The sequence below is a fragment of the Phyllobates terribilis genome, unplaced genomic scaffold (genome assembly GCF_046119375.1).
Source record: "Phyllobates terribilis strain yellow unplaced genomic scaffold, ASM4611937v1 Scaffold_3__8_contigs__length_932513732, whole genome shotgun sequence".
In the NCBI taxonomy this organism is placed as follows: Eukaryota; Metazoa; Chordata; class Amphibia; order Anura; family Dendrobatidae; genus Phyllobates; species Phyllobates terribilis.
In genome coordinates this window covers 351,106,558-351,133,247 of record NW_027362763.1, presented here as the reverse complement: position 1 = coordinate 351,133,247, position 26,690 = coordinate 351,106,558, and the positions used below count along the sequence as shown (strand labels likewise).

The window sequence follows — 26,690 nt, the reverse complement described above, 5'->3', positions numbered from 1 at the left end:
CGTCTCCTGGTGTACTGGCCTGTCTCCTGGTAGCGCCTCCAGCCTCTGGACACTATGCTGACAGACACAGCAAACTTTCTTGCTGCAGCTCGCATTGATGTGCCATCCTGGATGAGCTGCACTACCTGAGCAACTTCTGTGGGTTGTAGAGTCCGTCTCATGCTACCACGAGTGTGAAAGCACAACCAACGTTCAAAAGTGACCAAAACATCAGCCAGAAAGCATTGGTACTGATATGTGGTCTGTGGTCCCCACCTGCAGAACCACTCCTTTATTGAGGGTGCCTTGATAATTACCAATAATTTCCTTCTATTGTCTGTTCCATTTGGACAACAGCATGTGAAATTGATTGTCAATCAGTGTTGCTTCCTAAGTGGACAGTTTGATTTCACAGAAGTTTGATTTACTTGGAGTTATATTCTGTTGTTTAAGTGTTCCCTTTATTTTTTTGAGCAGTGTATAATACTTTACTGTATCTCTCTAGTAAAGTAGAGTAGTCTATCGTACTATTCTACAGGGTGGGCCATTTATATGGATACACCTAAATTAAATGGGAATGGTTGGTGATATCAACTTCCTGTTTGTGGCACATTAGTATATGGGAGGGGGGAAACTTTTCCAGATGGGTGGTGACCATGGTGGCCATTTTGAAGTCGACCATTTTGGATCCAACTTTATTTTTTTCAATGGGAAGAGGGTCATGTGACACATCAAACTTATTGAGAATTTCATAAGAAAAACAATGGTGTGCTATGCTGTGAAGATACGAGATGTGAAGCATCTGAAACAACGGATACTGGAAGCCTGTGCTAGCATTTCTTCTGCAGTGTTGCTATCAGTGTGTCAAGAGTGGGAGAAGAAGGTTCCATTGACAATCCAACACAATGGGCAGCACTTTGAACACATTTTATAAGTGGTCATAAACTTGTAAAAAACTCATGAAAGAATAAAGTTACGGTAAAACCAAGCACACCATTGTTTTTCTTATGAAATTCTCAATAAGCTTGATGTGTCACATGACCCTCTTCCCATTGAAAAAAATGAAGTTGGATCCAAAATGTCCGACTTCAAAATGGCTGCCATGGTGACGACCTATCTGGAAAAGTTTTCCCCCTCCCATATACTAATGTGCCACAAACAGGATATTGATATCACCAACTATTCCCATTTAATTTAGGTGTATCCATATAAATGACTCACCCTGTATACTGCACAACAAAGAAAAGGTTTGCCAATACATATCAGCCTGGTATAAACCAAAAAGGTGAAAGGAGCCTCTAAATATATTTAGCATAGATGTGGGGACCTTTAAAAAGTCGTTCACATACAGAATGTGACCTGAAACATGCAAAGTCCTTACCAAAAAAGTACAAAAAGTACAGGAATGATTTCTCACAAATTCATTATTTTTTATTTAAAATACAATAGACTCTACCATCTGGTAGTGTTATTATATACTACCAAACCGTTACTTCTTCTAACCGTTACAACTGTGTATGTATTGTGTTATAAGTGTATGAACTATAAATTACGTACATGAACCCTCTCCTCTGACAGTTTTTAATTATTCTTATGTAGTAGTCTTTTTAGTATCTATAATTATTTGATTATTATAATTAATATTACATATATACTAGGGTTTTTGTTCAAGCAAAATTAATCAACATCATTGCAAATTCATTTTTTAGCAAAATTTACAAACGTTTTGTTATGTGCAATAAACCAATGAAATAAGAACAATTTAAATACCACAACACAATTAATATAACAAGTGGTTGATTAAGATTCAACACAAAATGCCACCATTAATTTCTACTGCAGTCTCAGAGTTATTCAACCCTTAGACCAACCTTTGGCTATTATGACCTTCTACAAATCTGATGCATAGCCAGACACCAGCTTCTGGAATCTTAGCCCATTTCTCATTATCGATGACCTCCAGTTCACTAATATTTTTGAATTGTCAGGAGAGTGGTATAAACAGTTAAGGGTAGAGATTACTACCTTGCACAAACAAGGTAAATGATACAAAAAGATAGCAGTGGCATTGAATGAGGTACAGTTGGAATTATAGTTCACAAGTTCAAAGTTAGAGGAATACCGGCTACTAGTGATGAGCGAACAGGGGGGGTTTACCAAGCATGCTTGGATGCTAACCGAGTATCTTCGGCGTGTTCGAAAAATAGGTTTGAGTTGCCGCAGCTGCATGTCTCGCGGGTGTTTGACAGCCACAACACGTGCATGGATTGATCAATAAACAGGCAATCCATGCATTTGTTGCGACTGTTCGAGACATCCAGCTGCGATGACCCAAACCTATTTTTCAAGCATGCCAAAGATGCTCTGCTAGCACCCGAGCATGCTCGGATAACCCCTTATCCGAGCACGTTCACTCATCACTATAGGCTACTGTTAGAACCCCCCTGTTTGTTTTTTCCATCTTGTGTTTTGCGGTCACGTGACCATCTGCCTTTATATTCCAGCTCCGCCCTTTTGGCTGTGCTGGACTTCAGTGTTTGACTGTTTCTCTAGCCAGGTGCTTCGGTGCCTTTCTCTGTCAGTTCGCTTGATCCTTCTGGGACCTCTAGTACCCTTTTGTCAGTTTGTCTTTTTGTGTTCTGCAACAACTTCTCTGTTTAGGAGGTGTCCCATTTTTGGTCCCAGTGCTTAGTTCTTTTAGGGACCCCTCCCCTTATGCTATAGGTCTTTGTTCAGACTAGCCGAGGACTAAGGCGGGTCTGTTCGCTAGGAACAGTCAGCCGGCTACATCGTAGGGATTCAGCTTAGTCTTACTGTAGGGACAGCTTTCCCCTATCTTTCCTTAGTACTTGTTGCAGATCATAACACTAAGTCCAGCCCAAAAAACTAAAAGGAAAGAAATTCGGGGATCAGTATGGTTTCCGTCCAGGATTTGGCTCAACGCTTGCAGGGATTATCTCTGGAGGTGGCCGAGCTACAGCAACACATGAGTAGCTGTTCTGGAGCGCATTTTGTGGAATCCAAGGTAGGACTGCCTCATGTTTTTTATGGTAAACGGCAAGTTTTTTTTCTCTTTAAAAATGCTTGTTTGTTATATTTTCGTTTGAGACCAAGGTCCTCTGGGAATGAATCACAGCGCATTGGTTTTATTATGTCACTTTTGCGCAATGAACCATAGGGGTGGGCCTTTTCTCTCCAACCTAATGATCCGTGTTTAAGGTCTGTAGAAGAATTTTTTTCTGCTATGGGGTTATTATATGACGATCCTGATAGAATCTCATCTGCTGAGGCAGAACTCAGGCGTTTGAATCTGGGGTCAGGTGATGTTGAAAATTATTGCACACACTTCAGCAGATGGGCTTCAGAAGTCAAATGGAATGATCCTGCGCTGAAATGTTTATTTCTTGCTGTTCTGAGTGAAAGGGTTAAGGATCTGCCAATTGCGTTCCCCGTACCTAAGACTCTGCAGGATGCCATGCAATTAGCTGTTCGTGTGGACAGGAGACTGAGGTCCAGGGTGAATGAAGTAAAGACTCCTGTAATGTCATGTCCTAGTTCCCAGAAAATCTGCTCTGATGGCGGAGAACCGATGGAGGTTGGGGCGATGTCACTCCGCTCTCTGGAAAGAGACCGGAGGTTCGCCGAGGGATTGTGTCTTCATTGTGTTAAAGCTGACCATTTGATTAAGTATTGTGAGCTTCGTTTAAGTAAAGAAAAAAAAGGTCAGTTACACCCGTATAGCTTGTTTATGCTCTGCAGGAGTATTTCTTTCTGGGAGTACTACTTTGCAGGAAAATTTGATTGAATTTCAGGTATTTGTGGATTGTGGTTCAACACTTAATGTGATTGATAAAGGGTTTTTGGAACACCTTAAATTGAAATTCAAACCTTTGTCATCACCTATTTCTGTGATTGCTATTGATAACACTCCCTTGAAATGTATTACTCACAAGGTTGCTGCATTTCCCCTCACTATCAATGGGGTTCGCCAAGAAATTTTGGACTTGGTTGTATTAGATAATTTACCCTCTCCGGTCGTTTTAGGTTTGCCTTGGTTAAAACTGCACAATCCTTTGCTGGACTGGTCTACTAATGTGACTAAGTCTTGGAGTCCGAAGTGCTATGATAAATGTTGTAATGGTCGCATTGCGGCTGTGGAAAAAGGGGAGTTACCTGTACCTATTCAAGATTTTTGGAGGGTTTTTTCAGAGGAGGAGTGGCAAGTTTTACCTTCTCATAGGGATTATGATTGCGCCATTGAGTTTGTTCCTGGAGCTATTCTTCCCAAGAGTCGCTTGTTTAATCTGACTATTCCTGAAAGAAAGGCCTTGGAGGAGTACATACAGACTAACCTGGCTGCTGGTCACATTAGACCTTCTAAGTCGCCTGTGGCAGTTGGATTTTTCTTTGTTAAAAAAAAGAATGGGGGTTACGTCCATGTCTGGATTTTCGGGAAATTAATAAGATTACCGTACGCAATTCCTACCCATTGCCGTTAATTCCTGACTTGTTTAAAAACCACTTTGCACCCTGTGACGTCTTAGTACGTCACAGGGCACCTCCCCCTGTTCAGTGAGGGCTCCGGCGCTGAGCGCGCACTGAACCGAGCACATGTCAGCTGATTATTAGAGCTGACATGTGGCCGCAACAGCCGCGGGTGGAATCGCGATCCACCCGCGGCTGTTAACATGTTAAATGCCGCTGTCAATCTCCGACAGCGGCATTTAACGCGCGCTTCCTGGAAGCGCGACCTAAGCCCGGCCCATCGGCGACCCCGTCACGTGATCGCGGGTCGCCGATTGGCGGGCATGACAACCCAGGGTCTGCATCAGACGCCTGCAGTTGTCATGAGCTGGTCGCTATGAGCGCCACCTAGTGGTCGGCGCTCATAGCACAGGACCATTTCTGCTACATGCAGGGGATCTGCTGATCCCCAGTATGTAGTAGAGGCGATCGGACTGTTGCTGCTTCTAGTCTCCTATGGAGACTATAGAAGCATGCAAAAAGTGGAAAAAAAAAGTTTTTAAAAATATAAAAAAAAATTTAAAAATATAAAAGTTTAAATCACCCCCCTTTCGCCCCATTAAAAATAAAATAATAAAAAAAAAACCCTACATAGACATATTTGGTATCGCCGCGTTCAGAATCGCCCGATCTATCAATATAAAAAAAGAATTAAACCGATCGGTAAACGGCATAACGAGAAAAAAATTCTAAACGCCAGAATTACATTTTTTGGTCGCCACAAAATTGCAATAAAATGCAATAACAGGCGATCAAAACATCAGATCTACCCCAAAATGGGATCAATAAAAACGTCAGCCTGGCACGCAAAAAATAAGCCCTCACCCAGCCCCAGATCCAGAAAAATGGAGACGCCACGGGTCTTAGAAAATGGCGCTATTTTTTATTTTTTTTTTAACCAAATTTTGGATTTTTTTTTAACCACTTAAATAAAAAATAACCTATACATGTTTGGTGTCTACGAACTTGTAATGACCTGGAGAATAAGAATGGCAGGTCAGTTTTAGCATTCAGTGAACGTGGTAAAAAAAAAAAATAAAAAACTACTGTGGTATTGCACTTTTTTTGCAATTTCACCACACTTGGAATTTTTTTCCCGTTTTCTCGTACACGATATGGTATAACTAGTGACGGCGTTGAAAAGTACAACTCGTCTCACAAAAATAAGCCCTCACATGGCCATATTGTCCAAAAAATAAAAACGCTATGGCTCTGGGAACAAGGGGAGCAAAAAACGAAAATGCAAAAACGAAAAATCCCAAGGTTGCGAAGGGGTTAACCAGTTGGTGGGGGCCAAGTGGTTCTCTAAAATTCATCTCCGGGGGGCATACAATTTGTTACGAGTGAAGGAGGGTGATGAATGGAAAACTGCTTTTAACACTCCGGTAGGTCATTTTGAGAATCTGGTGATGCCTTTTGGTCTTACCAATGCACCTGCATTTTTTCAGAACCTTATTAATGACATCCTGAGACCTTTGATCCTTTGATTGATAAGAATGTGGTTGTGTATTTGGATGACATTTTGATTTATTCACCAGATTTAGAGTCCCATTGGCAGAGTGTATGTGAAGTTTTGCAGTTATTGAGTGATAATTCACTCTTTGCTAAGCTGGAGAAATGTGAGTTCGCTGTGCAGAAAATTAGTTTTTTGGGCTACATTGTCTCCAGCGAGGGCTTTGAGATGGACCCGGTGAAGGTTCAGGCTGTGCAGGAATGGCCTAGGCCTATTGGTTTGAAATCTATACAGAGATTTTTGGGTTTTGCCAATTATTACAGGAAATTTATTAAGAATTTTTCTATAATTGTTAAGCCTCTGACCGATCTCACCGGGAAAGGTGCGAATACGGTCCAGTGGACTACTGAGGCCATTGATGCTTTTGTGTATCTCAAGGAGAGGTTCAGTTCTGCCCCCATCCTTATGCAGCCTGATGAGACCAAGCCTTTTTTGGTCGAGGTCGATGCTTCATCGGTGGGGGTCGGAGCAGTTTGTCTCAGGAGAACAAGGATGGAGTGCATCCTTGTGCTTTCTTTTTGAAAAAAAATTCGGAAACCAAACTGAATTATGATGTTGGAAATCGGGAGTTGCCTGCTATTAAACTCACGTTTGAACATTGGCGTCATTTTTTGGAAGGCGCTAGATTTCCTATTCAGGTTTTCACAGATCATAAGAATTTGATCTATCTGGATGCTGCCAAGCGCTTGAATGCCCGTCAAGCTAGGTGGGCACTTTTTTTTTCTCGGTTTCATTTTTCTGTTACCTACAGTCATGGCCAAAAGTATTGAGAATGAGACAAATAGTAATTTTTCCAAAGTTTACTGCTTCATTTTTTGTAATGGCAATTTGCATATACTCCTGAATGTCAAAGAGTGATCAGCTTAACAGCAATTACTGTACTTGCAAAGTCAATATTTGCCCAGAAAATGAACTTTAACCCCCAAAACACATTTCAACATCATTGCAGTCCTGCCTTAAAAGGAGCAGCTAACATCGTTTTAGTGATTGATCCATTAACACAGGTGTGGGTGTTGATGAGGACAGGGCTGGCGATCAATCAGTCATGATTAAGTAAGAATGACATCACTGGACACTTTAAAAGGAGGCTGGTTCTTGGTATCATTGTTTCTCTTCAGTTAACCATGGTTATCTCTAAAGAAACACGTGCAGCCATCATTGCACTGCACAAAAATGGCCTAACAGGGAAGAATATCGCAGCTACAAAGATTGCACCTCAGTCAACAATCTATCGCATCATCAAGAACTTCAAGGAGAGAGCTTTCATTGTTGTCAAAAAGGCTCCAGGGCTCCCAAGAAAGACCAGCAAGCGCCAGGACCGTATCTTAAAACTGTTTCAGCTGCGGGATCGGACTACCAGCAGTGCCGAGCTTGCTCAGGAATGGCAGCAGGCTGGTGTGAGTGCTTCTGCACGCACTGTGAGGCGGAGACTCTTTGAGCCAGGGCTGGTTTCAAGGAGGACAGCAAAGAAGCCACTTCTCTCCAGAAAAAACATCAGGGACCGACTGATATTCTGCAAAAGGTACAGGGATTGGACTGCTGAGGACTGGGGCAAAGTCATTTTCTCTGATGAATCCCCTTTTCGATTGTTTGGAACATCTGGAAAACAGCTTATTCGGAGAAGAAGAGGTGAGCGCTACCACCAGTCTTGTCTCATGCCAACTGTAAAGCATCCTGAAACCATTCATGTGTGGGGTTGCTTCTCAGCCAAGGGAATCGGCTCACTCACAGTCTTGCCTAAAAACACAGCCATGAATAAAGAATGGTACCAGAATGTCCTCCAAGAGCAACTTCTCCCAACCGTCCAATAGCAGTTTGGCGCCCAAAAATGCCTTTTGCAGCATGATGGAGCACCTAGCCATAAAGCAAAGGAGATAACTAAATGGCTCATGGAACAAAACATAGAGATTTTGGGTCCATGGCCTGGAAACTCCCCAGATCTTAATCCCATTGAGAACTTGTGGTCAATCATCAAGAGATGGGTGGACAAACAAAAACCAACAAATTCTGGCAAAATGCAAGCATTGATTATGCAAGAATGGACTGCTATCAGTCAGGATTTGGTCCAAAAGTTGATTGAGAGCATGCCAGGGAGAATTACAGAGGTCTTGAAGAAGAAGGGGCAACACTGCAAATATTGACTTGCTGCATTAACTCATTCTAACTGTCAATATAACCTATTGGTACTCATAATATGATTGCAATTATATTTCTGTATGTGATATAAACATCAGACAAACACTAATAAAAACCAGAGGCCAGCAGATCATGTGAAAATATAATTTTCGTGTCATTCTCAAAACTTTTGGCCATGACTGTATATCCATGGTACTAAGAATGTTAAAGCCGATGCTTTATCTCGCAGCTTCTCTCCTACGGTTGGTGCCGAGGAGGAGGAGAGCATTTTACAGAAAGGAGTTGTGGTGGCGGCATTGGACTCCGTTTTGAGCAATGGGATTCAGAAAGCTCAAGATGATGCTCCATCTAACACTCCCCATGGGAGGTTGTTCGTGCCTAGAGCCTTTAGGAGAGATTTGTTTGTGGAAAGTCGGTTGGCAGGTCATCCAGGAATTTCGGAGACTAAGAGACTTATCAATCGCAGTTTTTGGTGGCCTGGATGGCAGAAGGAAGTCATCAAGTGGGTGCGTCAATGTACTGTGTGTGCTAGGTCAAAGGCTTCACATACTCCTGCTGCGGGGTTGCTTTGCCCTCTGGAGGTTCCTAGTGCGCCTTGGACGCATCTCACAATGGATTTTATTACTGATCTTCCTGTGTCCGAGGGTTTTACTGTCATCTGGGTGGTCATGGATCGTTTTAGTAAGATGTGTCATTTGGTTCCATTCATTAAGTTGCAATGCGCCAAGACACTCGCTAAGGTGTTTGTTAAGGAGATTGTCAAGCTCCATGGCGTTCCCACGGATATTGTTTCTGATAGAGGACCTCAGTTTGTAGCTCGCTTTTGGCGTGCTTTTTGTGACAGGTTGGGAGTCCATTTGTCATTTTCGTCTGGTTATCATCCTGAGTCTAATGGACAGACTGAAAGAAAGAACCAGGGTGTTGAACAGTTTTTGCGTTGTTTTGTGGCGGACAATCAAGAGGTGTGGTCTGAGTTTCCGCCTCTCACTGAATTTGCTCTTAACAATCATACATCCTCCACTGCGGGGTGTTCTCCTTTTTTTTGTTGTACTGGGAGACATCCATCTTTTGGTTCGTTCTCCAAATTGGGGTTGGCAGTGCCGGAGGAGGAGAATTTTTTCGGTGATTTGGAGAGAGTTTGGACTAATGTACGTTGCAACCTTCAAGAGGCTAACAAGAAGTCCAAGAAGTATTTTGACAGGAAACGTAAGGAGGTTTTGTTTACTGTGGGTGACATGGTTTGGTTGTCCTCAAAGAACCTGCGTTTGAGGATTCCCTCTAAAAAACTGGGTCCTAAGTTTGTGGGTCCATTTAAAGTGCTTCAGGTTGTTAACCCATCTGCTGTTAGGTTGGATGTCCCTACTTCTTGGAAGATTAATCCTGTGTTTCATGTTTCCTTGTTGAAAAAGGCTAATGTATCAGATAGGGACGCCACTGTCACAGTTCCTCCTGTGGTGGAAGACGGCAAATATGAAATTTCTCGTATCTTGAATTCTAAATGTCATAGAGGGAGATTACAGTATCTTGTCTCCTGGAAGGGATTCGGTCCCGAAGACAACTCCTGGGTAAGGACGGATGATGTCTCTGCTCCTAGGCTTGTTAAAGATTTCCACAAGAGGTTTCCAGATAGGCCTGGGCCTGGAGGATCCAGAGGATCCTCATAAAAGAGGGGGTACTGTTATAACCCTCCTGTTTGTTTTTTCCATCTTGTGTTTTGCGGTCACGTGACCATCTGCCTTTATATTCCAGCTCCACCCTTTTGGCTGTGCTGGACTTCAGTGTTTGACTGTTTCTCTAGCCAGGTGCTTCGGTGCCTTTCTCTGTCTTTTTGTGTTCTGCAACAACTTCTCTGTTTAGGAGGTGTCCCATTTTTTGTCCCAGTCCTTAGTTCTTTTAGGGACCCCTCCCCTTATGCTATATGTCTTCGTTCAGACTAGCCGAGGACTAAGGCGGGACTGCTCGCTAGGAACAGTCAGCCCGCTACATCGTAGGGATTCAGCTTAGTCTTACTGTAGGGTCAGCTTTCCCCTTTCTTTAGTACTTGTTGCAGATCATAACAGCTACAATACCACATGGCAGAAAGAGGAAGCTATCATGGTTTGCCACCAGATTCCATGATTCCTGGAGAGGCAAATTGTCAGTAGCCCTCGAGTGACTATAAAAGCCCCACGGAAAGATGTGATGTCAGCAGGCACTGTAGTCTCAGTTTACACAGTAAGGTGCATGCTATGCATTAAAGGTCTCTTTGCCAAAATGCCAAAACTTACACCTCTCCAACATGCCCAAAACTATATAAATAAGCCACAGACATTTTGAGGTTCTCTTCTGTAGAGCAATGGAAAATAGCTGGGTACTTTTTGGGACTGTGTATCAGCAGTATGTTTGGAGGAATGAAGTATACTCTAAAAAGAACACCCTGCCATCAGTGAAGCATGGTGGTAGCACAGTGATGCTCTGAGGCTGCTTCGCTTTGTCTAACCTGCAGTGTGGGCATGGGAAGATGGTTTCAATCAAGTATCATGAAATATTAAAAAAACCCATCATGACTTGTATGAGGAAATTGAAGTTTGGTAGTGTTCGGGTTTTCCAGAAAGATAATGATCCCAAACATACCTCACAATTCACCAAGACTTGGTTTTAGAAGTCCTGGAAGATTCTGCAGTCTGGTATGGGATTACAATCAGTTACCTGGTTGTAACCCCATAGAAGATCTTTGGTGGGATTTCAAGAAGATGGTTGCAGCACTCAAACCCAAGAGTATTAGTGAACTGGAGGCCATTGCCCATATGGAATGGGCTAATATGTCTCTGGAACACTGCCAGAAGCTAATGTCTTGTGATACATCACTATTTGTAGCAGGTTATAACAGCCAAAGTTGACCTACTAAATATTAAAGACGTTTGTCATGAAGGTACTGAATAATTCTGATACTGCAGTAATCATTAAAAGTGACATTTTGTGCTGGATTTGGAGAAACCATTTATTATACTAGCTGTGTTGAGTTATTTAACTTGTTGTTGATTTCTTTATTGAAAACCACAGAACCTTTCAAAATTTTGCCGATAAACCTAATTTGTAATGAGGTTTTGATCATTTTGATTGCAACTTTACTTGCGCACATTTTACTTAAACTCTCTTTCTACTCATTTTCCATAAATATGTCATTATACTTCTATCAGGTAAATAATTTAGCGTAATATTAAAGCATTGGTTAAGTTATACATGATAATATATTTACACTACACTGATTTCTTTTTATTTTTTCAGATCTTTCTGAACAAACTGCCCCGCTTATTGCATATGTCCCAACCAGCAGAACCCGACCCTGAGCCATGGAATGGGGTTCTTCAGAGACGCAGCAGTTCTGTGGGATACATTGCGAAAGCAGAAGAGTATTTCAGTGTGAAGTCTAGAAGTGAACTTATGTTTGAGAAGCATGCAGAGCGGCATGGTCTGACCAGTCGAGCTACACCTGCCAGTAAGAGTTGTGTTCATCTCCCTATATTTATTACCCATAAAACCCAAAATATAAGTAAATAAAGTAAAGTAAAATGTGTAAAAAATAATATATATACAGTACAGACCAAATGTTTGGACACACCTTCTCATTTAAAGATTTTTCTGTATTTTCATGACTATGAAAAATGGACATTCTCACTGAAGGCATCAAAACTATGAATTAACACATGTGGAATTATATACTTAACAAAAAAGTGTGAAACAACTGAAAATATGTCTTATATTCTAGGTTCTTCAAAGTAGCCACCTTTTGCTTTGATGACTGCTTTGCACACTCTTGGCATTCTCTTGATGAGCTTCAAGAGGTAGTCACCGGAAATGGTTTTCACTTCACAGGTGTGCCCTGTCAGGTTTAACAAGTGGGATTTCTTGCCTTATAAATGGGGTTGGGAACATCAGTTGTGTTGTGCAGAAGTCTGGTGGATACACAGCTGATAGTCCTACTGAATAGTCTGTTAGAATTTGTATTAAGGCAAGAAAAAAGCAGCTAAGAAAAACGAGTGGCCATCTTTACTTTAAGAAATGAAGGTCAGTCAGTCCGAAAAATTGGGAAAACTTTGAAAGTGTCCCCAAGTGCAGTTGCAAAAACCATCAAGCGCTACAAAGAAACTGGCTCACATGAGGACCGCCCCAGGAATGGAAGACCAAGAGTCACCTCTGCTTCTGAGGATAAGTTTATCCGAGTCACCAGCCTCAGAAATCGCAGGTTAACAGCAGCTCAGATTAGAGACCAGGTCAATGCCACACAGAGTTCTAGCAGCAGACACATCTCTTCAACAACTGTTAAGAGGAGACTTTGTGCAGCAGGCCTTCATGGTAAAATAGCTGCTAGGAAACCACTGCTAAGGACAGGCAACAAGCAGAAGAGACTTGTTTGGGCTAAAGAACACAAGGAATGGACATTAGACCAGTGGAAATCTGTGCTTTGGTCTGATGAGTCCAAATTTGAGATCTTTGGTTCCAACCACCGTGTCTTTGTGCGACGCAGAAAAGGTGAACGGATGGACTCTACATGCCTGGTTCCCACCGTGAGCATGGAGGAGGAGGCATGATGGTGTGGGGGTGCTTTGCTGGTGACACTGTTGGGGATTTATTCAAAATTGAAGGCATACTGAACCAGCATGGCTACCACAGCATCTTGCAGCTGCATGCTATTGCATCCGGTTTGCGTTTAGTTGGACCATCATTTATTTTTCAACAGGACAATGACCCCAAACACACCTCCAGGCTGTGTAACGTCTATTTGACCAAGACGGAGAGTGATGGGGTGCTACGCCAGATGACCTGGCCTCCACAGTCACCAGACCTGAACCCAATCGAGATGGTTTGGGGTGAGCTGGACCGCAGAGTGAAGGCAAAAGGGCCAACAAGTGCTAAGCATCTCTGGCAACTCCTTCAAGATTGTTGGAAGACCATTTCCGGTGACTACCTCTTGAAGCTCATCAAGAGAATGCCAAGAGTGTGCAAAGCAGTCATCAAAGTAAAAGGTGGCTACTGTGAAGAACCTAGAATATAAGACATATTTTCAGTTGTTTCACACTTTTTTGTTAAGTATATAATTCCACATGTGTTAATTCATAGTTTTGATGCCTTCAGTGTGAATGTACAATTTTCATAGTCATGAAAATGCAGAAAAATCTTTAAATGAGAAGGTGTGTCCAAACTTTTGGTCTGTACTGTATGTATATATATATATATATATATATATATATATATATATTTCACCCACTGTGTATACAGTGCCTACAAGTAGTATTCAACCCCCTGCAGATTTAGCTGGTTTGATAAGATGCAAATAAGTTAGAGCCTTCAAACTGCAAACGAGAGTAGGTTTTATGAACAGAAGCATAAATCTTACAAACCAAAAAGTTATGTTGCTCAGTTGAATTTTATTAAATTTTAAACATAAAAGTGTGGGTCAATTATTATACAACCCCTATGTTTAATATTTTGTGGAATAACCCTTGTTTGCAATTACAGCTAATAATCGTCTTTTATAAGATCTGATCAGGCCGACACAGGTCTGTGGAGTTATCTTGGCCCACTCCTCCATGCAGATCTTCTCCAAGTTATCTAGGTTCTTTGGGTGTCTCATGTGGACTTTATTCTTGAGCTCCTTCCACAAGTTTTCAATTGGGTTAAGGTCAGGAGACTGACTAGGCCACTCCAACACCTTGACTTTTTCACTCTTGAACCATGCCTTGGTTTTCTTGGCTGTGTGCTTTGGGTCGTTGTCTTGTTGGAAGATGAAATTACGACCCATCTTAAGATCCTTGATGGAGGAGCGGAGGTTCTTGGCCAAAATCTCCAGGTAGGCCGTGCTATCCATCTTCCCATGGCTGCGGACCAGATGGCCAGGCCCCTTGGCAGAGAAACAGCCCCACAGCATGATACTGCCACCACCATGCTTGACTGTAGGGATGGTATTCTTGGGGTCGTATGCAGTGCCATCCAGTCTCCAAACGTCACGTGTGTGGTTGGCACCAAACATCTCGATCTTGGTCTCATCAGACCATAGAACCTTGAACCAGTCTGTCTCAGAGTCCTCCAAGTGATCATGAGCAAACTGTAGACGAGCCTTGACATGACGCTTTGAAAGTAAAGGTACCTTACTGGCTCGTCTGGAACGGAGACCATTGCGGTGGAGTACGTTACTTATGGTATTGACTGAAACCAATGTCCCCACTGCCATGAGATCTTCCCAGAGCTCCTTCCTTGTTGTCCTTGGGTTAGCCTTGACTCTTCGGACAAGCCTGGCCTCGGCACGGGAGGACACTTTCAAAGGCTGTCCTGGCCGTGGAAGGCTAACAGTAGTTCCATAAGCCTTCCACTTACGGATGATGCTCCCAACAGTGGAGACAGGTAGGCCCAACTCCTTGGAAAGGGTTTTGTACCCCTTGCCAGCCTTGTGACCCTCCACGATCTTGTCTCTGATGGCCTTGGAATGCTCCTTTGTCTTTCCCATGTTGACCATGTCTGAGTGCTGTTCACAAGTTTGGGGAGGGTCTTAAATAGTCAGAAAAGGCTGGCAAAAGAGATCTTTAATCCACACATGTGAAGCTCATTATTCTTGGTGCCTGAACTACTTCTTAATACTTTTGGGGGACCAAACAGAATTCTTGTGGTTTGAGGGGTTGAATAATAAATGACTCTCTGAATTAACTTTTAACGTTTTTAAAAAAAACAAAAACAAAATTTGCTGCAGTGCATTTCCCACTTCCAGGCTGATCTACAGTACAAATGTCACAATGCCAAGTTAATTCCGCATGTGTCAACCAGCTAAATCTGCAGGGGGTTGAATACTACTTGTAGGCACTGTATATACACTGCTCAAAAAAATAAAGGGAACACTCAAATAACACATCCTAGATCTGAATGAATGAAATATTCTCATTGAAAACTTTGTTCTGTACAAAGTTGAATGTGCTGACAACAGAATCACACAAAAATCATCAATGGAAATCAAATTTATTAACCAATGGAGGCCTGGATTTGGAGTCACCCCCAAAATTAAAGTGGAAAAACAACTTTGATGTAATGTCCTTAAAACAAGTCAAAATGAGGCTCAGTATTGTGTGTGGCCTCCACGTGCCTGTATGACCTCCCTACAACGCCTGGGCATGCTCCTGATGAATAGAAGAGAAGGGAGCTGGCACATTATTTAAATCAGTCACTCAGCCAGCATCCTTAAAGGGTTACTCCGGGGAGATAAAAAAAAATGTGTACACTATATGATGCCCTGTGCACATTAATTATCTTTATAACCCTTGTAATTCCTTGCGACAGGATCTGCTCCTCACTGGTCACCCCTCCCGTCTGGGACATTACATCACACACCAGTGTGCAGCTCCCCCCTGTGAGTAGCAGCCAGTCTGAGAAGAGGGGGTGTGGCCTACAGCAGGCTGTTCCTAGCTGCCTGCCCCATGATATCTGTCTCTATTTACACCAAGAAAAGGGGGCATGCTACCGTCTAGTAGCAGTCATGTCAACAAGAAGATGTAAATACACGCTGTGATCCTCTGCTGTACAAGCCATGACAGTGCATAATGTATACTGCTATACGTCATACAGGGAGCAGAGGCAGAGCACTGCATTGGTTTATTCAGTACTGCCATGGTCAATCTCCCCTCCCCCATATCAACTTGGTAGTGTTCTGAGTCTGACCTCTGCAACTTTATCACTCTGGATTGTCAGGTGTCTCCTCAGCCTGAGGAAAACAACCAGCTGTCTGCTGCGGCATCTGTCAGACGTGGTATAAAACCCCCAGCTCCCATTGCACAGTTCCTTATACTGTGCACCAAACATACGTGGACTTATAAAATATCTATCTATAAAATATCTATCTATCTATTTATCTTCTTGTTGACATAATTGCTACTAGAAGGGAGCACGCCCCCTGTTCTTAGACTAGATAGAGACAGAAACCATAAGGCGGGCAGCTAGTAACAGACTGCCACTGTCCACGCTCCCACCACACCCCCTATTATCAGACTGAATGGAGACAGATATCAGAGGAGGGCAGCTAGGAACAGTCTGCCACAGGCCACGCTCCCACCACACCCCCTATTATCAGACTGAATGGAGACAGATATCAGAGGAGGGCAGCTAGGAACAGTCTGCCACAGGCCACGCTCCCACCACACCCCCTATTATTAGACTGAATGGAGACAGATATCAGAGGAGGGCAGCTAGGAACAGTCTGCCACAGGCCACGCTCCCACCACACCCCCTATTATTAGACTGAATGGAGACAGATATCAGAGGAGGGCAGCTAGGAACAGTCTGCCACAGGCCACGCTCCCACCACACCCCCTATTATCAGACTGAATGGAGACAGATATCAGAGGATGGCAGCTAGGAACAGTCTGCCACAGGCCACGCTCCCACCACACCCCCTATTATTAGACTGAATGGAGACAGATATCAGAAGAGGACAGCTAGGAACAGTCTGCCACAGGCCACGCTCCCACCACACCCCCTATTATTAGACTGAATGGAGACAGATATCAGAAGAGGACAGCTAGGAACAGTCTGCCACAGGCCATGCCCCCTGCTATTATCAGGAAACTGGCTGTTAGGCTATTTTCACACACGTGTTTTTTCTGCTGCAAATCTGCTGCTAATTTTTCTCTGGCAGGAAAACAGCAGCGTAAAAAACGCGCGTATTTGCTGCGTATTTGTTGCGTATTTTTGACCACCCATTACTTCCTATGGGTGAAAAAACACAGCAAATAGACAGCAAAAATGCAGGCACGTTTTCTGCTGCACAAACGCTGAAAGAAGTGACATGCTCTATTTTCCTAATACGCAAGCAAGACAGAAAATACGCAGCAAACTAAAAGCAACATGTGTGAATAGAGAATTCTGGTTTCTCATAGACTTTGCTGGTACTGCCAGACGCAGCTAAAATTTGCATGAAAATCTGCTGCAAAATACGCAGCAAAACACAATGTGTGTGAACATAGCCTTTCTCAAACTGACTGCACACTGGTGTGTGATGTAATGTTCCAGATGGGAAGGGGGAGCAGTGAGGAGCAGCTCCTGTCACACTGAATTACAAGTGTTATAAAGATAATAGAACTGCACTGAGCATCTCATCTTTATAGTGTATGAGTGCAAGAAAAGTAAAAAAAAATGAAATCTCCCCAGAGTACCCCTTTAACACACAGCACTGAACATGTGCTGACACAGGAAGCACTCCACTGTATTGAGTACAGGGCCGTCAGTGGAGCAACTTAGACTCGGGCCATTTAAGGTAACCATTAAATGTATGTTTGCACACATTGTAATGTTGTTGGTTCATAATATTCTATCAGGCATCCATGTATGTGGAGAGCATGGGTCCTCTAGCCTTAGGCGCCTTCACTGTTTTCTAAAACCCTCCTATAAAAATGGCCTCTCTTTATTGATATATTTTGCTTCTTTTGGCCATCATTTGCAGGGGTGAATCCGCTGAATGGAGACAGTTCCCATGACCAGCTATATGGAGAAATGAAACCAGCCATTGACGGAGCTAACTTTATTGTCAAACACATGCGAGATAAGAATGATTACAATGAGGTATCTGTGGATTTTATGTATCATTCATCTTCAATTAGAAAGATTTCTGGATTTCACAGTGTAATTTACTCTTCATATACTTTGATCATTTGTCAGTGCAGTAATCCAGTGACTTCATGTACCATGTAGCATATATGTTAGAAATATGAGCCAAATGAGAAAACTCTAAAGTCATTGCCTTTCTGCCTGTTTATTGTCTAGTTATGTGTGTTTTGTGCCTTGTTTCTGTATCACCTAATTCATTTATTCTATTTGCGCCTTCGTTGAATTCAATTTTATATAAGCTCACCTGTTTTTTTGTTTTTATGCTTGGTGAGCGATCTTGAGCAATTCTAGATGTTTTAGCCTGATTCATCAAACGGCACAATTTGGTACAATTTCACTCCAGTTCCCCTTGGTGTTTTTTGGAGTACACCTGCAATTTTGCGCCAGAATTCCCAAAAGCAGTTCAAGACAGAAAAAAAGCCAATTTTTGACTTAGTGCTAAATTCATGAATTGCGTACGTCATTTTGATAAATTTGATGCCAAAAACAGCAACTAATACCACAAGACAAAAAAAGAAAGTGACACTGATGATGAACTGGGGACAAAGTATTATTCCCTTTAAGTCCAATTTTCTAATTAGTAATTTTTCTGTTGCATGATTCACATACCCATTTGCCTTTTTGCATCCCTGACTTTTTCACCATCCTCTTACTTGCAGGAAAAAGACAACTGGTATCGTGTTGCTCGGACAGTTGATCGATTGTGTCTTTTTATCGTGACACCAGTTATGATTATCGGGACCCTTTGGATATTTTTGGGAGGAGCTTACAATCAACCACCTTTATACCCATTCGCTGGTGACCCCTATGATTATAAGGAAGGGCATAAAAGATTGATATAGAGCCTGGCATCAAGTTGCAACTGAAGATATACAAATCCACATGGACCCTGAAATATGGTTTTAAAGAGGGTCTTCCAGCAGATTTCTTCCATTTACACTAAAAACTGTGGCAAGAGAAAAGTGTGGATGCACTTTTCTTGGTGCTCATAGAGTTCAATGTGTAGAGCAAATGATTACATAAATTACCCATAGGCAATTCCAGACCAAGAAAGTGCTCTGGTTGTCATCACTAACTCCCCAATCTCTCCAATTTGACTGATGGCTGCACATTAGAGGCACTGAAATCCTTTGTCTGTGCTGTGGAATCCAGGGGGATGCATGCACAGTGACTTTATCTGCTTGTGGCAACAACCTTGCGGATGTAGTGTGCATGTGATGTCTCCGGAAAGCATTGGGATTTACGTGTTCCAAACATACACTAAAGCCATTAGCTTAGATCACATGGGAAATACAGGTGCATCTCACTAAATTAGAATATCATCAAAAAGTTAATTTATTTCAGTTCTTCAATACAAAAAGTGAAACTCATATATTATATATAGTCATTACAAACAGAGTGTTCTATGTCAAGTGTTTATTTCTGTTAATGTTGATAATTATGGCTTATAGCCAATGAAAACACAAAAGTCGCTATTTCAGTAAATTAAAAGAATTAACAAAAAACACCTGTAAAGGCTTCCTAAGTGTTTAAAAAGGTCCCTCAGTCTGTTTCAGTAGGCTCCACAATCATGGGGAAGACTGCTGATTTGACAGATGTCCAGAAGGCAGTCATTGACACACTCCTCAAGGTCCCAGTTTTCCAATTTTCATTTGGAAATCAAGGTCCCAGAGTCTGGAGGAAGGGTGGAGAGGCACACAATCCAAGCTGCTTGAGGTCTAGAGTGAAGTTTCCACAATCAGGGATGGTTTGGGGAGCCATGTCATCTGCTGGTGTAGGTCCACTGTGTTTTATCAAGACCAAAGTCAGCCCAGTCGTCTACCAGGAAATTTTAGAGCACTTCATGCTTCCCTCTGCCGACAAGCTTTTTGGAGATGGAAATTTCATTCTCCAGCAGGACTTGGCCCCTGTCCACACTGCCAAAAGTACCAATACCTGGTTTAAAAACAACAGTATCACTGTGCTTGATTGGCCAGCAAACTCGCCTGACCTCAACCCCATAGAGAATCTATGGGGTATTGTCAAGAGGAAGATGAGAGACACCAGACCCAATAATGCAGACGAGCTGAAGGCTACTATGAAAGCAACCTGGGCTTCCATAACAGCTCAGCAGTGCCACAGGCTGATCGTCTCCATGCCACGCCGCATTGATGCAGTAATTGATGGAAAAGGAGCTCCGACCAAGTATTGAGTGCATTTACTAAACATACATTTCAGTAGGTCAACATTTCGGATTTTAAAAACATTTTTGAAGCTGTTGTTATAAAGTATTCTAATTTACTGAGATAATGACTTTTGTGTTTTTACTGGCTGTAAGCCATAATCATCAACATTAACAGAAACAAACACTTGAAATAGATCACTCTGTAATTACTCTATATAATATGAGTTTCACTTTTTGTATTGAAGAACTAAAATAAATTAACTTTTTGATGATATTCTAATTTAGTGAGATGCACCTGTAAATTAAGGATCGTTTATTGACAACTGCCAGAGTTCATGCCTAGTTTGGGAATGCCCACTAGATCCTTACAAGCTAAATTGCGTAATCGTTAAAAGTTCACTCTTCCTGCACATAGAAGTCTATCAGTGCCAAGAAAGTCATGTATCCACATAGTATAGGTTGTGTAAGGACTCCCTTTAAATGAATTGTTACAAACATACATTCTTGTGGCGTTTAATCAGTGTCTAAAATTTGTTTCTCTTTTACAAATTTGCCAGTGTGATGTGTGTTTGTAGGTTTATCTGTTATATCTTGAAGTTATTTTATATAGGAACTATCCTGTATAATTGTTTAATTAGATCAAAGTCTTCAAATGTGTGTAAAGTTTTTTTTTTTCATAAAAAAAGTTTGCAAAGTATTCAGAGATCAAAGATATTAAAGATATATAAAACAGTAAATTATATATTTTTTTAATCTCAAACTGAGATCTTGAGATTAAAATGTCAATAATGTCATACCAAGGAATTACTTACAAACTGCGTGCTATGAGGATTCGCGAAGGCCAGGAGCGGGTGGTCATGTGGCTGCAAGTATTTGATTTGCAGACTTCCGGCAACATTCCGACTAGACTGTATCTGGTCTCGCACAATACACTTGCATTGAGCGAGACCGCGCTCATCCAATCGGCACATGACTGCATATATGCTAATTACATTGTCCAGTGTGCTTGATGCAAGGATTCACAAGTCTGCAGTCTTGTAGTTTAAGGCTATGTGCCCACATAGCGGATTTGATGCAGAGCGTTTTTGACTCTCTCTGGCAGAAAAAAATGCATGCAGATTTACATGCGTTTTTCTGCCAGAGAGAAGCGTTTTTTCAGCATTTTTACATGCGTTTTCGCATGCGTTTTTTCAAGCACTTTTCCAAGCGATTTTGAGCATCACTTGGAAAAGTGCTTGACAAGTTGGTCACACAATATAAATCCATGCAACCGGCATGGATTTATATTGTGTGACCAACTTAGATGCTTTAAATGCTGCATCTATAGTAAAAAAAAAAAAGTATTAAAAAGTTAAAAATAAAAAAAACCTGTATACTCACCTCTCCGGTCTGCTCCCGGCGGCGTCCACTCTCCTCGGCGTCCCGCGGTGTACTTGCAGGACCTGCGGTGACGTCATTTAGCCAGCTGATGGTCACGTGACCATCACCTGACCGCTGATGTCAGCCGCCACGTGACCAACAGCTGACTAAATGACGTCACCGCAGGTCCTGCCAGTACACCGCGGAATGTCGAGGAGAGAGGACGCCGCCGGGCGCAGACCAGAGAGGTGAGTATACAGGTTTTTTTTATTTTTATCTTTTTTTTTCTTTTTTTCACCGCGTGGTAGCCGGGATGAAAAGGAGTTGTAGTCTCCTCTTCATCCTGGGTACCACACGCACCGCGATTATGCTGAAAATTCGCGGCCATTAAATTTAATTGAAATGCAGCAAATCCACATATACCTGCAGGTTAGCTGCGTTTCAATGTTCCTCAATGGCCGCGAATTTGCAGCGTAATCGCGGTAGAAATGGTCATGCTGCGTTTTGCAGCGCAATGCTAATTCGGCTTGCTAATTAGCGCATCATGTGCACAGCACGTCCAAATTCACATTGCTTTGCATGGCAGACGGTTTTACAAGCGTTTTCGCGGCCGTAAAAATGCCGCAAAAACGCTTTGTGGGCACATGGCCTAAGACTGGACAACCCCTTTAAGTCAATTTCTGGACAGGTCACAAAGTGGGGTTTAAGCAATATTTTTGTTAGCAGAGTCGTCTGACAATAACCTGATAAGTTGATTATAGATTACACCACTGGAAGAACCCTGTTAATCAGTTGTAATCTGTAGAGGAATCTATCAGTAAGTGTTAAAGTTCTCACTAGCAGTGCCACAGTAGAGATGAAGCATTAAACAGTTCCCATTGAAATCAGTAGGCTGTCTCTCTACTACATAGACATCTGCATTACTCTAGAGCAAGAGATGTTTTTATCCCTTATACTAAGTGGGTATATGGTAGAGTTGAGCAAATAGATGTACAGGACCCTGGTCCAGTGACCATGTTAGTAATTTGTGTTCAACAAACTAAAGTCCTGCGTACATCGGAACAGACAGCCTCTCTGGTGACTTTTCTGATTGATACAAGTATAGAGAAAATCATGGCACTCCTAGATTTAGCGCTTTGAAGAACAAAATTAAAACTTCCATCGATCAACATCGTGAAGATATGGAGAATAGAAAAAGGATTAAATTCCTAATTTATATTGAGGACTCCGATCAGGAGAAAGTATACAAATGGCAAGATAGATATATACCCAGAAGAAATTATTCCAGATTCCAGATTCAACAGATCTTCTTCTTCAAATTATATTTATTTATTTTTAAGGGAAGGGTTACAATACACACATCAGGAAATATACATAGAAATAGTATACAGTACAGACCAAAAGTTTGGACACACCTTCTCATTTAAAGATTGTTCTGTATTTTCATGACTTTGAAAATTGTACATTCACACTGAAGGCATGAAAACTATGAATTAACACATGTGGAATTATATACTTAACAAAAAAGTGTGAAACAACTGAAAATATGTCTTATATTCTTGGTTCTTCAAAGTAGCCACCTTTTGCTTTGATGACTGCTTTGCACACTCTTGGCATTCTCTTGATGAGCTTCAAGAGGTAGTCACCGGAAATGGTTTTCACTTCACAGGTGTGCCCTGTCAGGTTTAATAAGTGGGATTTCTTGCCTTATAAATGGGGTTGGGACCATCAGTTGTGTTGTGCAGAAGTCAGGTGGATAGACAGCTGATAGTCCTACTGAATAGACTGTTAGAATTTGTATTATGGCAAGAAAAAAGCAACTAAGTAAAGAAAAACGAGTAGCCATCATTACTTTAAGAAATGAAGGTCAGTCAGTCCGAAAAATTGGGCAAACTTTGAAAGTGTCCCCAAGTGCAGTTGCAAAAACCATCAAGCACTACGAAGAAACTGGCTCACATGAGGACTGCCCAGGAAAGGAAGACCAAGAGTCACCTCTGCTTCTGAGGATAAGTTTATCTGAGTCACCAGCCTCAGAAATCGCAGGTTAACAGCAGCTCAGATTAGAGACCAGGTCAATGCCACACAGAGTTCTAGCAGCAGACACATCTCTACAACAACTGTTAAGAGGAGACTTTGTGCAGCAGGCCTTCATGGTAAAATAGCTGCTAGGAAACCACTGCTAAGTACAGGCAACAAGCAGAAGAGACTTGTTTGGGCTAAAGAACACAAGGAATGGACATTATACCAGTGGAAATCTGTGCTTTGGTCTGATGAGTCCAAATTTGAGATCCTTGGTTCCAACCACTGTGTCTTTGTGCGACGCAGAAAAGGTGAATGGATGGACTCTACATGCCTGGTTCCCACCGTGGAGCATTGAGGAGGAGGTGTGATGGTGTGGGGGTGCTTTGCTGGTGACACTGTTGGGGATTTATTCAAAATTGAAGGCATACTGAACCAGCATGGCTACCACAGCATCTTGCAGCGGCATGCTATTCCATCCGGTTTGCGTTTAGTTGGACCATCATTTATTTTTCAACAGGACAATGACCCCAAACACACCTCCAGGCTGTGTAAAAGCTATTTGACCAAGAAGGAGAGTGATGGGGTGCTATGCCAGATGACCTGGCCTCCACAGTCATCAGACCTGAACCCAATCGAGATGGTTTGGGGTGAGCTGGACCGCAGAGTGAAGGCAAAAGGGCCAACAAGTGCTAAGCATCTCTGGGAACTCCTTCAAGATTGTTGGAAGACCATTTCCGGTGACTACCTCTTGAAGCTCATCAAGAGAATGCCAAGAGTGTGCAAAGCAGTCATCAACGCAAAAGGTGGCCACTTTGAAGAACCTAGAATATAAGACATATTTTCAGTTGTTTCACAAGTATATAATTCCACATGTGTTAATTCATAGTTTTGATGCCTTCAGTGTGAATGTACAATTTTCATAGTCATGAAAATATAGAAAAATCTTTAAATGAGAAGGTGTGTCCAAACTTTTGGTCTGTACTGTACATAAAAGGTCAACTAATAGATCTTCTGAACCATCCACCTCAGGTTCCGATATCAACAGGGGAGACCCCTTTGTCAATTCTTCCCATTTTTTAGGCCAGCAAAAATACCATTCCCAGCGAGGGGGACAACACAGGAGGAAACATGGACTCAATTTGAGTGACTTGTTCACAGGTATACCATCATTGCAGTAGTCGTAAATATTTTCTTTTGGTCCTTGGGTATTGCAGAATTGTCTGTGCTACAAAAAGGTCCATCATTTTTTCATATGTATAAGTACAAGACGTTTACCTTAGACATGGAATTGCAAAGGTTTTATCTTTATTTAAAGCCCATTTTTCTGATGAAGGAGCTCATGTGCCCTCTAACTCTACCACTACAAAGGGGCCACTTATCACTGCTTCTAGTCTAGGATTGCGATCCAAAAGCACCTATTGACCTCCTCAGGGTTGTGATGCCTTAGCTTTTCAAAATCTCTGTTCTAACATAGATAGGGTTAAACTCCACTATAAATCTAACTTATCCCCTTTGGATTGACAAGCCCTCAGATCCCTTTGGGATGATAAAAATCTAATTATCAAGCCAGCCGACAAAGACGGGGCCATTGTAGTAATGGACAAGACTGACTATCAGAGGTACAGAGACACCTTAATAACGAAACAGTCTTTGCAAAACTTTCCAATGAGTCCACTAACCAATTTAGTCTTCTTGTCACTACCATTCTTGACAGATATATGAACAGTGGAGTTATTGATTTAAAAATGAGTGATTTTCTAACTAAAACATATCCCATCACACCCCTGTTCTATATTTTACCCAAAATTCATAAGTCCCTTGAACACCCCCTGGATTGTCCCATTGTAGCTTCTACTGAATCATTGTTTTACCTTTATCTATTTTTGTGGAAAAATTGCTTACTCCTCTTATTAAGAACATGTCTTCTTTTCTCCTGGATACAGGAGCATTCCTCCAAAATATTATGGACTTGAAACAGGTTCCCCTGAGTCGCTTTTAATAACATTCGATGCAAACAACTTGTATACATTTATTCCCCACACCAAGGTCAATCAAGCATTATATTATTTATTACTCCGGTTGCAAATCAATTCCAAAGTGATTGAATTTTGTAAAGAATTATAGAAAGTGATACTTACCAAGAACTACTTTCTTTTTCAGGAGTCTTTTTTTCTACAAGTCAGAGGGATGGCCATGGGTTCTAATGTGGCCCCCCCATATGCAAACTGTTACATGGCATCGTTCAAGGATCAAGTTGTCTATTCCAATACTCTTTTTCGTATGTATTCCATTTAATGGAAACATTATATCGATGATGTTTTCTGCATATGGGGGGTCACCAGAATCTCTCAATGAGTTCTTTGGTGTTCTGAACTCTGCCTTGCCAGAGTTACAATTTATTATGTCCTATGACAATCATCAACTCAACTTCCTGGACACTATGGTCTTGAAAGATACCCAAGGATGGTTATCAACCGACCTATATACGAAACCCACAGACCGTAATGGTCTATTGAATTTCACAATTCTTCACCCTTCAGCCATGATTGAATCTATTCCTAAATAACAATTCCAACGTGTGAAGGGGATTGTTAGGAATCAAGATTTGTGTACACAAAGATTAGAGGAGATGCACCTTAAATTTACTGAATGGGATTATCCTCCAAATTTATTACAGAAGGTTTCTAAATCTGGTCCATCAGTATACCCTCCTGTTACCAATTGAATTCCGTTTGTCCACACCTATCATCCCTTTGCCTATATTCTAAACAGGTCAATTTGTAAACATTGGAGCGTATCCACAAGTTAAAGAATTTCAACAACCCTTTCTCCCATGTTTTAAACGTGCCCCCAACCTACAGGATAGTTTCGTACATGCTGATTTTGGGATTACATGTATTTCAAGTAAACAAAGGTTCCTACAGGCCCCGAAAACTGGCAGTTTTCCATGCTTACAGAGTCATCAGTGCAGTAATGTACTAAAAGGTAATCAGATTCATTACCCCTATACAGGTAAGAAATATCCTATTAAGAATTTTTCTACTTGTGATATGTCCTATGTAGTGTAACTTATTAAATGCCCCTGTGGACTCTTAAATATAGGAGAAACTACTCAGCCTATCAAAGATAGGATATCTAAACACAAATGGACCATTAGGTGTAAAAATACCTTATTATCTTTACCATATCACTTTGTCACAGCAGATCAAGCGGTCATGCAATTGAAATTCGAAATAATCGAACATGTCCCCCCTCTCAGGCGTGGTGGGGATCGCATACGTTACCTCAAGCATAGTGAAGCCTTCTGGATCCATGAAGCTCTAAAGGGCTTGAATAGAGACTACGATTTACTTGCTTTCATATGATTCT

General features: G+C 41.8%; 1 protein-coding gene across 4 annotated transcripts in view; it reads left to right on the top strand.

Annotated features, from left to right (window-relative positions):
* CHRND (cholinergic receptor nicotinic delta subunit) overlaps nt 1-19,195 on the top strand; it is a 63,973-nt gene extending 44,778 nt beyond the window's left edge. For 2 of the 4 annotated variants that reach the window (XM_073675248.1, XM_073675246.1), the window contains 3 exons: nt 11,420-11,630; nt 17,613-17,731; nt 18,436-19,193. In XM_073675248.1, the coding sequence (XP_073531349.1) occupies nt 11,420-11,630; nt 17,613-17,731; nt 18,436-18,618 (513 nt within the window). In that variant the 3' untranslated portion in view covers nt 18,619-19,193. Of the gene's footprint in view, nt 1-11,419; nt 11,631-17,612; nt 17,732-18,435 lie in introns of all 4 variants that reach the window. The other 2 variants (XM_073675249.1, XM_073675247.1) reach the window with 2 other exon arrangements.
* The last annotated feature ends 7,495 nt before the right edge of the window (nt 19,196-26,690 follow it).